Consider the following 12,611-nt stretch of genomic DNA (forward strand, 5'->3'; position numbering starts at 1 on the left):
CTCTCCCCTCTGCTCAGTATTCATAATCAAGAGCCATTATGGTTGTTTATTAGATGGTGGTTACAGCAGTTTTCAGTATGCATATGGGGATGCTTATGTTTTGTCTCTCCACTTCTCATCCCATCCTGACTGCAGAATAAAGCTGTTTACACTCCCACCCCTCTGGGCCCACCTCTACCTTTCTTTTCTCTCCCTCCTCTTTTTAACTTCTGATCTGTGATTTCAGGTTCCTCATTGATTTCAGGTGCCTTCCATCCGACGAGAACCTGTATGAAGTATGAAGGTTCGCAGTGCCATCTCAGCCTTCCTGGAGCAGATGTTGGAGGCTTGGCTGAGTGCTGCTTGCTGGGGACGCCTGCATGCCCTGTCCAGGTGTCTCAGATGCCTCAGGGTGCCTCAGGTGGCACCAGACAGACAAGCAGGCAACAGGGCCTGTTCCCAGTGCACGTGTCTGCACGGAAGTGTCCACACCTAAACAGAAATGACTTAACTGGGATGGCTCCCCCAGAGCCTTGCTGATAGTGCTGCTGTGTGATCCTTGTTCCTATCTACGGGGACAGCAAGAGCTGTGCAGCACCCAAGAAACATGCAGTGAGTGACCTTTAAGGCCCCCACCAGATCTCCAGGCTTTTGGTTGCCTGAATGTCCAAAGATGATGGGCAGGGCTGGGTAAGAGTCTCTTTCCCAACAGGATCCAAGCTTGTGGTGCTCCCAAAGTGGGATGAATAATCAAACCCCACATTCTCATGAGGCACATGACATTTCAAGGAAATAGGAGACGTCATGTGAAACCTGGAGTACTTAAGATAGTCGCTTTTCAAACAAAAAAGGCTTTTTAAGAGTTCAATGAGATCAGTGTGTAGCCTGGATCTGACAAGAGGAAACTCTGCTCCTTTCATCCCGGCTCTCCGTGCAGAAGTGGGAAATTGGTTCTGTGGTTGGCACTGAGTTTGTCCTCTGCTCTTCAGCTCAGTTCAGCCCTCTGTAACCCTTGCTTAACAAGTGACTGCTCTGAATGCTCTATCAGCCTCTGGAAGCCAGCTTGTATGCAAAGGGCTTCAACAGCCACATCAAAACTGAGCCCTACACAGAGAACAGAGAATCCTTGCTCAGGACTTCTCCTGGCACCAGCACACGCTCACCTGGATGCTCTCCTGGACTGATCCTGTGCAAGGGGGCACTGAGTACACTTTCTGATGCTGTACTGCAGCTCTGATAGAGGAAAGGGGATAAGGATTATCTGTGTGAACCTGCCCCATGATCAGCAGCCAAGCAGCAAGTCCTCAACAGCCTCCGCACCTGAGCACTGCTGTGCCAGGGAAGGAGAATGGTCTCTTCTTGTCCCCCTTGGGCTTGGCTGGGACAAGCATGGCAACCGAGCTGGGAAAGGGCTGTGGTGCTGCCAGGAAATCTGAACCCTCTGGGCAGGTCTGGAGCTGAAATGAAGCTGGTTAGGGCCTCCAGAACTACTAACACTGGTGAAAGCATGTACATTATATTGACATTGGTTCTTCCTCACAAACTGAAGATCTTCAGAGACCAGTCTCCTTCCAACATTTCAGCTGCAACATAAAAAGCCTCAAGGAGCATTTCCAGTATGGCAATGATGGGAGCACGCCGCTCCCAAGATCTGTTTTACATGAACTGAGTCTGGGAGAATCAAGGTGGAGACAAGGATCTCAGGAGCAGAACCTGCCCACTCCCACCTGCGTGCTCGGGAGTCATGCTCCGTCTTGCGCTGCTTGTGATGCAACGAATGGCTCAAGCTGTGCTACAAGCTCAGCCCAAACTCGGGAGCAGAAAATGAACCTGCCCAACTCCTTGTGGTTAGGACATACTCCTGTGAAGTGAGAAAGGTGGGTTTGAAACCCCGAGGCTGATAAAAGGAAACTAATTCAGTCATCTTATTTGCAGGTGAATTCCCTAACTGCAGAGCTAGCATGCAAAGGAGCAGGCTGCATCCAAAGGGCTGGAGGAGGAAATGCTCCTGCCCCATAGATCAGCCCGATCAGCACGCTGCCACAACCAGTCACAAGGAAAACTGCCTGTTCTTTAGAGTGGAGGTAAGAGAGATTATCTGCCTCTTAACTGCCATCAGCACTCAAGAACATCGAGGCATTCCGGCCTCAGAAACTTCAAGGATCCGTGTACTGCACTGAAATAGTAGATCTAGCATCTGTGATGGAAGTAGTATGATGGCTGCTCTGTCCTAAAGGCACCACTTCAGAGGACTGGTTTAGTACCACCAAGCAAACCCACTCCGCTGCAGTTAGACCCCTTCACTCCCCACCTTAAGCCACGATTGGCCCTTTGAAAAAAATCCTGGGCAGTAACTAAAGATTGTGGATCCAGTAACGACAGAGCAGCCAACAATCATAGCCTTCCCAAATGCTCAAGAACTCACCGCGCTTTCACTGGTGTACGAAATACCATGAAGCTCTAGCCTTACCCATCCCTCGGTAACACTTTTTGTAGGATGATATGAGGGCTCTGCAGCTCAGAACTGACCTCTGGAAATGTAATGATCTCATACCGGGTTCTCAAATAATTGGCTGACTCTCATCCGATCGCAGAAACAGAATGGAGTGCCTGTGCAAAGTTTCCAAGCAGACAAGTCACATAACTGAGAACAAAAAGATTGGCTGCTTTCCTAGAGGAAAAACACAAGACCAGATGTATTTCACACAGTGTTATTAACACATTTTCATTTTGATTTTTACAATATATACACGTGAACATTACATTATTTAATACGAGCCGCCTGGAGTCAAACCTAATCAAACTGGTCCATAAACAGTCTATATCAAATAGCGGTATTTTAGCAAAGAAAGAAGTCTAGTGGTTCTACCCAAAGCCTAAAAGAGCTGAAAGGAAACCCAGTGATTTTCACGTTCCTGGATAATAGTTTGTGCAAAATGGTAATTCAGGAGAGCAAGTGGAAGATTATTTTCAAGGTACTGAAAGCTCTAAGGATGACAGTTACAGGACTGATTAACTTCAACTATGGCATGAGTGCTACAGGGACAAAGTTACTCAGACATCACCAGTTTCTGCCTGGACATTCCCAAAAGCCTGATTTAACGTCTCACATGTCAGAGACAATGTCAGATAATAACAGACAGTTTGTACACAGGATAAAAATACTCACTGAGGAGAATTAATGCGTTCAAGTAAGTTGCTCAAGTGCCATCCTTTGTGTGACTACGGGAAAGCTCTGGCTCCATTGGCAGGGCCTGTAGCTCTTGAAAGGAATGTTGTGAACTGCCATTCAAAAACTGCTTAGCAATTAAAGATGAGGTTATTAACAGTAACTCGGCCCCCTACATCACCTGATGCAGGCATTAAGTGACAGATGCAGACACCAACGCTAGGCCAGAACACGCTTTCCCGTCTGCTTATTCATGATTTAAACACTACCACTAAAAAAAAAAAGGTAGCAACTCAGATGTATGCTTTCAAAAGACTCACGTAAACCTTACACCAAGAGTAATACAACAGAATTCCTTACACGAGTTTATACCACCGCCGCTTTCTTTCCTCAAGATCAGAGCCCTACAGCTGCAGCCTTTTATTTATCAATGCTCAACACTGCTTTCCATCCATCCTGGTGACCACAACTTCCGCTCATGCCCTCCGAATGAATGTTTTACACAAAATACTTACTTCAACAACATACAAAGCACTTTCTTTATCTTTCAGAAACTGAATATACAAAGCTTTTTTTTTTTTTTTTTTTTCCAAAATATTTCCATAGGCAAAGGATTAAAAAGGATTTTAATTATACACATATGGTCACAACTCTGCCTTAAAAAGATCATTGGGAAATGTACATAAGGCCGCTTGTAAATGTACATCATCTCATGTTACTGTTACAATGTCGTATGTCCAGAGAAAAAAATTGACAGTATCATACATATTTGCTTTACGCTGGGAGAAGGCTATTCAAAAATACAGTACTCTTCTGTACAAAAAAATCATGCCACATTTATTAAGATGGAAGAAGCATTGGTTTCTGCGATAACCAAAGTTTTCAGTCCATTTCTTTCTCACTACGCTTATTATTCCAACTTAAAATTTGAACAGATTGATTTCCCCAAGTGTCCATATGAACAGAACCAACAGCTATGTTGTAAACAAAACATAATGCTTCTCACAATAGTTAAAAAAAAAGCCGGTTCATATTTCTGAAACCATATAAAGATAGAATTTAAAAAAATCACTCTTAATTTGCTGAAATAAATTTACATTATACAACACTATATGCCAGGGGAAGAAAGGGGGACGGGGATATGAATATACACTAAAATGCAAATTTTTGTCCCAAAAAAGGGTAAAACAAATTACATTTACAGCATGAAGGTTTACAAATGTACATCTGTACAACCAAGGTAAGCGTCACTACTAAATTAGCAAGGCTTGTAATAAACATCAAAACGAGATTTGTTTTCAAACTGTAAACTTACACCTATTAACTACACGTATACAATGCATATATTTATAGGAAGCAAAAAAGCTATCTGGATATTTAATCAATCATGCTTAAATGTTGAGCTATCGAGTTTACTTTTCAGTGGCCCCTCTTCTCTTCATCAATACCTTTTTTTTTTTTATTTTTTTTTGCATCTACAGTGAGAAAGCAAAACAAATGCTCAATGCTTTCAAATCCTTACAGTTCTATATGCAAAATAAAAAAATACAAATCTCTACTCTTCCTGCGTTGTAAAACTGACTGCAAAGTTAATACAGGGTTCACTCCTCTTCCAACAGCGTGCTCTGCTGAGTGGATGCACCGCCACCACTCGATCCCTCTACCTTGTACAACAATTAAATATAGAAGTATATACAGCACTGTTGTTGTCAATACATCGCTAGAGAAAACCTAAGGGCACTAATTAAAAAAAGAAATAACTGTCCACACGAGTGGTGAAAATTGTCCTTTCGGGTTCCCGTGGTTTTGTTATTCTCTGCTTTCATTTGCTGTGCCCTGCTCGTTATCTGATAGCACTTTGTGAACCACCAAAATACAACTTAACTTTTCGACATGTTAAATAATGTTTATGCAGCTGATCAATTTTAATCTGGTATAAAAGACTTCACACGAAAGGGAAAAATAAGGATCAATTCTATATACAACTCTATAAATCTGTTGTGCTATGATGTTGGGTAGACCTACCAGATTGCAAGCCAGTGTATTAAAAGAATACTGTACTTTTTCCCTTTAAAAACTATTTCAGTGACTTTACAAGGTAAAAATTTACAAAATATGTGACAGCTATTTTGATACAATTACATCATATACAGGCATTCTGTGCTTTGCCAGCCATCCAATCTGATAGGTCTCCTGATCAGGGCTGGAGATTTTTTTATTTTTATTTTTTATAATTCACTCCCCAAAAATATACAAAAGAATAAAAATTTTACAAATGGATGAACAAAGTCAATAAATAGATTTAAAAAAATCAGAACATTTATAGTTAAGTTGTACGTTTTGATCATTCACAATAAAATTCTTCCATTTCCTTTCCTGCCTTTTACAGCATCCCATTTGGTGGTCCACCAATTGGCCCCAGATCAGCACTGTTCTTCAGGTAATACTTTTCCAGCTTGGCCAGAATGTGTTTGCCGTAGGTGTATTTGCGCAGAGTTGTGATGTGGGGTCGAATCTGTAGGAAGAAACTCGTTATTTTTTTCCTCGCAAATTGCAAGTGGAGTCACCACACTTGTGAACCATTATACTAAAAAAACAAACAAGCAGCAGCCCATCGTTTCACATCTATGGGAGCTTCTTGGAAAGATGTAAAGCGGGTGATGTTGAATCACCAAGCAACTGATGTACCTCTCATATTGTAAGTATTCAGTTGATGACTCCACTTTTGCTTTCAGATTTCGGGTCATGGATTTCTTCAACATCAACAAATGACTGAAGAAGCCAACAAAACATTATACTGCGTGATATAAACACAACAGACAATACTAGCAGTGCTATCCTAACACGTCACCTAATCCAGTGGCAGGTGAGGCTGGGCTGTCCAACAATCACAGAATGGCCTGAGTTGAAAAGGACCACAGTGATCATCTGGTTCCAACCCCCTGCTGTGTGCAGGTCGCCAACCAGCAGACCAGGCTGCCCAGAGCCACATCCAGCCTGGCCTTGAAAGCCTCCAGGGATGGGGCATCCACAGCCTCCTTGGGCAGGCAACCTGTTACAGTGCCTCACCACCCTCTGTGTGAAAAACTTCCTCCTAATATCCAACCTAAACCTGCCCTGTCTCAGTTTAAGACCATTCCCCCTTGTCCTATCACTGTCCACCCTCCTAAACAGCCATTCCCCCTCCTGTTTATACACTCCCTTCAAGTACTGGAAGGCCACAGTGAGGTCTCCCAGAGCCTTCTCTTCTCCAAGCTAAACAAGCCCAGTTCCCTCAACCTTTCCTCACAGGAGAGCTGCTCCAGCCCTCTGATCATCTCAGTGCCCTCCTCTGGACCCGCTCCAAGAGCTCCACATCCTTCCTGTACCGGGAGCCCCAGGCCTGGACGCAGTGCTGCAGATGGGGCCTCACAAGAGCTGAGTAGAGGTGGACGATCACCTCCCTCTCCTGCTGGCCACCCCTTTTTTCATGCAGCCCAGAACACAGCTGGCCTTCCCGGCTGCAGGCGCGCACTGCTGGCTCATGTCCAGCTCTCATCTACCAGGACCCCCAAGTCCTTCTCCGCAGGGCTGCTCTCAAGGAGTTCTTCCAAGCAGCTGGGGAGAGAGCAGTGCAGGAAAACAGCACAATGGAGAACCACCCCGAAAAATGAGCTTTCCCATGGGAGCAGCCTGCTGAGCTTGCAGGTGGAAAAGGGTGGCAGCTTGTTTTGTGGGAGTGCCCTGTCAGCAAAGGGGAAGCAGAACTCCTGCAGGAATATACCCTGTGTTAAACAGCCTAAAGCTAATGAGGCATTTTTGTTCCTCTCAGGACAATTTGTAACTAGAAAACGTGCCCAAATGTTAGGAATTATGAGGATTGTCTTTGGATTCTTTTTTTTTTGCCGGGGCAGAGAGAGGTGGGATAGGATGACAACTGCAGAGCTCTTTGTTACCAGCAACAAGAGAGACCTGTATTTCTTCTGCTATGCCAATGCAAGTGACAAATACTATTGATTTTTTTCAGTTTAAAATTATTTTCACAGAAAAGCTGACATAAAGAGAGGATACAAAATTCATCTTTGAAGACTTTCTTCTTAGAGACCTAAATATGTTACACCCCATTAAGTACCCCTGAATTTAATGTCTATGCACTAAGTTCTAGATCATGGATCTTAGTTTTAACTCTAAAAGGAAGAGAATTCTAACAGATAAAGGAGAATAATTGTGGAGAAATTTTCTGAATCAACAGAACTATACTAAAATGTACCTTGTGCATTATTATCTTCCGCTGAGCAGGTTCAGCCATATCAATCATCTTCTGAACAACATAGTTGGCATACTGGTCCTTCATCATGGTGTATAAGGCACTGTGAGGACCATCATTCTGGCAGCAGACCTCATCAATAAGTAAAGCTCTTTCAGCACGAGAAGCATGAGTTACACATTTTTCGACCACGTTGCTGAAAAACAGGACAGATGGATTCTGTTACCTATATGTCACATCCTTCTGAGTAGCAATTTTAAGTTTATCTGAACACTTAAGTGCCTTAATACCACTGGAGAATTCATTTTAAATACATGACATTCCAACTTCTAAATCTTTACTTTCTAATAGCTGAGTACGGTAAAAGATTATATCCCAAAGTCATCTTCTGATACTTAGAGAAGTGGTTGTACGAGGACTGCTCTGAAAGTTATGCCTCTTATTTTGTGACGTTAGCCACGACATCAGAGGCAGATGTTAGTGGAGCTGAACCTTCCCACCAACATCCCGTTATGTTTTGTTGCCGTGTGACAGATGGCAGCAGAGGGGCAGTCTGACAAAATGGCAGCTGACACGGAAGCACGGATGAAGCAAAGGCGTGCTGCTGAATTCCTCCATGCAGAAAAAATGGCACCCACTGATATTCATCCATACTTGCTGAACATTTCTGGAGACCAAACAGTGGATTTGAGCACCCTGAGACGATGGGTGGTACATTTCAACAGCGGTGACAGCAACACAAAAGACAAGCCATGTTCCAGACAGCCATGCACAGGTTTCACACCAAGAAAATAAGAGCATCTCAATCAGCTCCTCCATGGGAATCAGTGAATTACAAACAGGGAACTGTGTATGGAGCCAACTGTCAGCCTCAACGCGTTGGAAATGATGGTGGCAATGTTGGGACATCACAGAATTTGCACCAGGTGGGCCCCATGACTGCACACAGAGGAACAGAAAGAACACCACATGCAAGTTTGTCAAAACTTCACACTGAGCCAAAATGAGGCTGAAGGTGACAGCTCCCTGCATCACAACACCACTGGTGATGAGATGTGGTGTGACAACAGCAGTCTGTGGAGTGACGACACATGAATTCTCCACTGAACAAAAACTTCCAGATGCACCCTCAGTGAGTAGTGATGGGTACTGTCTTTTGGGACAGGAAAGGGACGATCCTTCCATGTACCGTGGAACCGGGACAGACCATCAACTCTCACCACTACATCACAACGCTGACTAAGCTGAATACTTGAGCTTCCAGAGCAAGGCCAGAGAAGACGACAACCTTTCTATGGCCACGTGATAACACCAGGTCCCACGCCAGTCTGGAGATCATGGAGCATGCTGCCAATCTTGGGTGGACTGCCCTACCTCACCATATAGTCTGCATTTGGCTCTTTTTCACTTCTGTATGTTTGGGCCAATGAAAGACAAATGTTACCTGCTCGGGCAGCATTTTCCTAGCAATAGTGCCATCATAGCAGCTGTGAAACAGTGGGTCACCACCACGCGTGCAGATTTTCATGAGCACAACATGCAGGCTCTTGTTCACCACTGGTGAAAATGCACAGCTACTGGTGGTGGATATGTTGAAAAATGCACCTTGTAGCTGAGAATATTCTATATCAAACAGGGTTATTATGCTCTTTGTATTGGTTGCAGCTTACATGGAAATAAATAGGAGGCATTACTTTCAGAGTGACCTGCTCAGATACACTGGACTTTAAGCTGTATTTGTACTGTAGTATATGTGCTTTTATCTACAGATCCTTTTAGGATGTAACAGAGAAAGGTAGATATGAAACATTCTATTTTTTGAATAAAGAATCTCTTTAGGATCATGCCTAGATCAGAGAAGCTTTCAAATATTTAGTAATGAAGTCCATGACTTCCAGATATCTCAGAAGCTGAAAATACCATCAATGAATTTAAGTCAGCAACAAAGTGATTCTTGTCCCAGATCTGTACTTCAGAAATTAAGCAAGTTCACAGAGAATCACAGAATGGCCAGGGTTGGAAGGGACCTCAAGGATCATGAATCTCCAACTCCCTGCCACACACAGGGCCACCAACCTCCCCATTTAATACCAGACCAGGCTGCCCAGGGCCCCATCCAACGTGGCCTTGAACACCTCCAGGGACGGGGCATCCACAGCCATTCTGGGCAGCCTGTTCCAGCACCTCCCCACTCTCTGTCAAGAACTTAAGAACAATGAAGAACACGAAAAGTTCAATGTAAGAAAATAATAAATAAGTAAATAAATAATCCAGATAAAGCTGCTACTTTGCATACAAGTGATTTTGAAGACAAATGCTTCCCTTCCCCCCCCCCCTCCCCCCAAACACTGCATTTCTGCTTAATGTTGATGACAAAGTTCATCTCACTGTGTCATCCAGGATCCAGTGTATTTTCCTTAGCAAAAGGCACATACATTGATGTTCTGATAAAAAACATTTAAGGATTATTCTTAGGCTCGAATTTTAGAGTAGTTCGTAGCCTTTGAGTCTTCCTAGCACATTAAATTCTTGTCAGGCTTAAGCAGCACTTTTACAGCTAGCCTTTTTATGCTTGGAAATTGTTTGACTGGACCCATAAGACAGCGAGGAATTCCCAGCTCATCATCAGCAGATTATCATGCAGTTTCCAGGACAGCTTTTTCAGCTGCCTCTGGTCATCCTCATATGCCTCTCCTTGAGTCTGGGAGTCTCTTTCCTGCACTTACAGAGGGTGAACGAAAGACACTCCAAAAACCCAGGAAATCTCATTTATCTTACTTCAGAACAGCATTTCCCCTTTCCCTTCCCCAGATCTGGAATTCTGCAGAGGATAAAGCACCACTACTTTCCCCCTTTATACAAACACAAAATATCAGAAAACACATTACACATGGGGTAAAACATCATATCCTTTTTGAAATACAATAAAAAACGTCCAACACTACAACTTTAATATAAAAAAGCTGTGCAATACCTGGCAAATTTGTGCTGACTCAGAGCTAGGACTTTTCCTCTTATTTCTGAAACTATTTTACTCTTGTCTTCAGGACGACCATGCTCCAGTACGTGCTGAATAACGTAATTTCCATATTGATCCTGAAAATGAGATGACTTCAATTTTCTTTTGTGTTCATACCAAGTCATGCACATAGATTTTTATTTGTGTAAAGTTTCAACCAGCTAATTGCACGGATATATGGAAAAATGCAATAATATCATCATCATCATGGAAACAACGGGATGCAAAATATACTGCATCAAGAATTACTCTATGGATGACTAAGTGTACATGGAAAACAGAAATAATCTGTAGAAATGGCATTTTGCTTGAGTATCTTAACTCCTCCTAAAGAAACAAGACTTCAAAATGAATACCATCCTTCTCTATCAGCTCTCATATCTCCCTGAACTTTGCTTCCCCAAGACAATTACAGTTTAACACAGATTTCATGCACAAAATACCACTGAGAAGTAAACTAGGCTGTGAAATACAAAGCAAAAGGCAGTTCTTGTCTTTTCTCACGTAGGAATTCCTACTGAACAACATGAGTCCCTTCCAGCGTTTGAAACTGATTCAATTTCAGATCCATTTATTTTGTTTGCTCAAAACCACGACAGGAACTCATGTTGTACGAGGTCTTTGGCCTGGCCTTCTTTTAGAAAAGATGCCCTATTTGTGTTTGAATATGCAGAACATGCATTTTTTACAACATATTTCTGTTCAGACGTTATCAGAAGTTATCTGAAGGACAGCAGTGAATCAAGATAAACTACAAATAGGTGAACTTTGCAATTCAAAAAAAAAACCAACCACAAACACAACAAACTAAATCTGTGCATTTACAACGTATACTTGAAGCTACAGCCAAAAGTGTAAGAAAAAGGCTTTTTATATCTTCTTTGCCTCCCAACTTCCAAATTCATTTTCATTAAAACTATGGAAGGAAAAAAAGACAAAAATCATTATCTACAACACTAAAAAGAGGCAAACTCATTTAAGCTATTTCATACACTACGACACAAGAATTAATTACCATCATACAAATAAGCTCCACAAGGCACCAGAGAAAGGAATGCACACACTAACCTGCACTAGTTGTTCTGTGTGCTGATGTAGTTCTTCTAAGATTGGCAAAGTCTGCTCAGCAGTGCAGTGTTCCAGAATGCGCTGAATTACTCGGCAGCCATACGGATGAGTTGAAAGCACGAATACCTTCAAACAGAATTGCAAACCGAAGTCAAACCCAGCTGAAGCTTACAGATGCACTAACAATACTGTGTTTAAAATGGAACCGAAATTTGCCAACTACTTTTATTGAAAACAGAAAAGCTTTCACTGCTAATATCACAATTCTACCTCCTTTTTTTTGGTGTCAAGTGCAAATCATACAACTACCAAAGAACACAAATTTTCCATACGACGTTCCTGGCCTACTTAGGTGCAAAGAAAATCTTGACACTCTGATCCTTAATTAAGCACTGTTCACTTCTCAAGTGTTCTTTTTAACTTTGTTTTTCATTTTAAAGTTGAAGATTTTCCTTCCCACAGAAAGAAGTGAGATCACTGCAGCTAATTTTCATGATTTGCATATTCCCCGCTACGTGTTTAACATTCACAAATGAAGCATTATAAACACATGGTCATAATCCTACTCACTGCTTTTTCCTTACTTCTCTCAAAGTCAGGTTTGTGTTTCTAGGAATTAATTCAAAATATTTAAGGTTCTTTATTGGTCAGAACTGAACAAGAAGAACCTTGTCTGATTAGACAAAGTTCAGATAATATGGGTGAGTGATAAAGGTGTGTCCTGTTATGGGACATGACTGAAGTGCAGTATTTTTCATTTGTCACTTGAGATTAGCTACTTTATATGTGTGTGTATATATATATATTTTAATATATTTGGGTTTTATGGACAGATGCCCAACAAAGGAACATTTTAGTCATTGGGACTCTTATTTATATTTTAGAAACTGCATCTCACGTACTCGGAATATACTGTTTGATACAGAAAGACCCAACCCTACACACCTCAGTGTGCCACCTACCACCATGCATGACAGTGTTTCTGGTAGTGTGGTGGGAGAGAATCTTATCGTAGACTTTGTTAAGAAACACGTATGGCCAGCCATTAAAGTGGAATTTACTAACAGCCACATCAATACCATTTTTACAGATCCTTGAGACTACAGAAGTACACGTTTGTCACAGACTGT

The 12,611-nt window shown here is 42.2% G+C and overlaps 1 protein-coding gene across 5 annotated transcripts in view; it reads right to left on the minus strand.

Moving 5' to 3' along the window:
• Positions 1-5,531: 5,531 nt before the first annotated feature.
• Positions 5,532-12,611, minus strand: part of PUM2 (pumilio RNA binding family member 2) — a gene marked incomplete at both ends in the record, with an annotated part of 43,371 nt that continues 36,291 nt past the window's right edge. For all 5 annotated transcript variants that reach the window (XM_079550446.1, XM_079550443.1, XM_079550445.1 and 2 more), the window contains 4 exons: positions 5,532-5,663; positions 7,398-7,590; positions 10,369-10,490; positions 11,482-11,607. In XM_079550446.1, the coding sequence (XP_079406572.1) occupies positions 5,532-5,663; positions 7,398-7,590; positions 10,369-10,490; positions 11,482-11,607 (573 nt within the window). The remainder of the gene's footprint in view (positions 5,664-7,397; positions 7,591-10,368; positions 10,491-11,481; positions 11,608-12,611) is intronic.

This window comes from Tetrao urogallus (assembly GCF_951394365.1).
Source record: "Tetrao urogallus genome assembly, chromosome: 2".
Lineage (NCBI taxonomy): Eukaryota > Metazoa > Chordata > Aves > Galliformes > Phasianidae > Tetrao > Tetrao urogallus.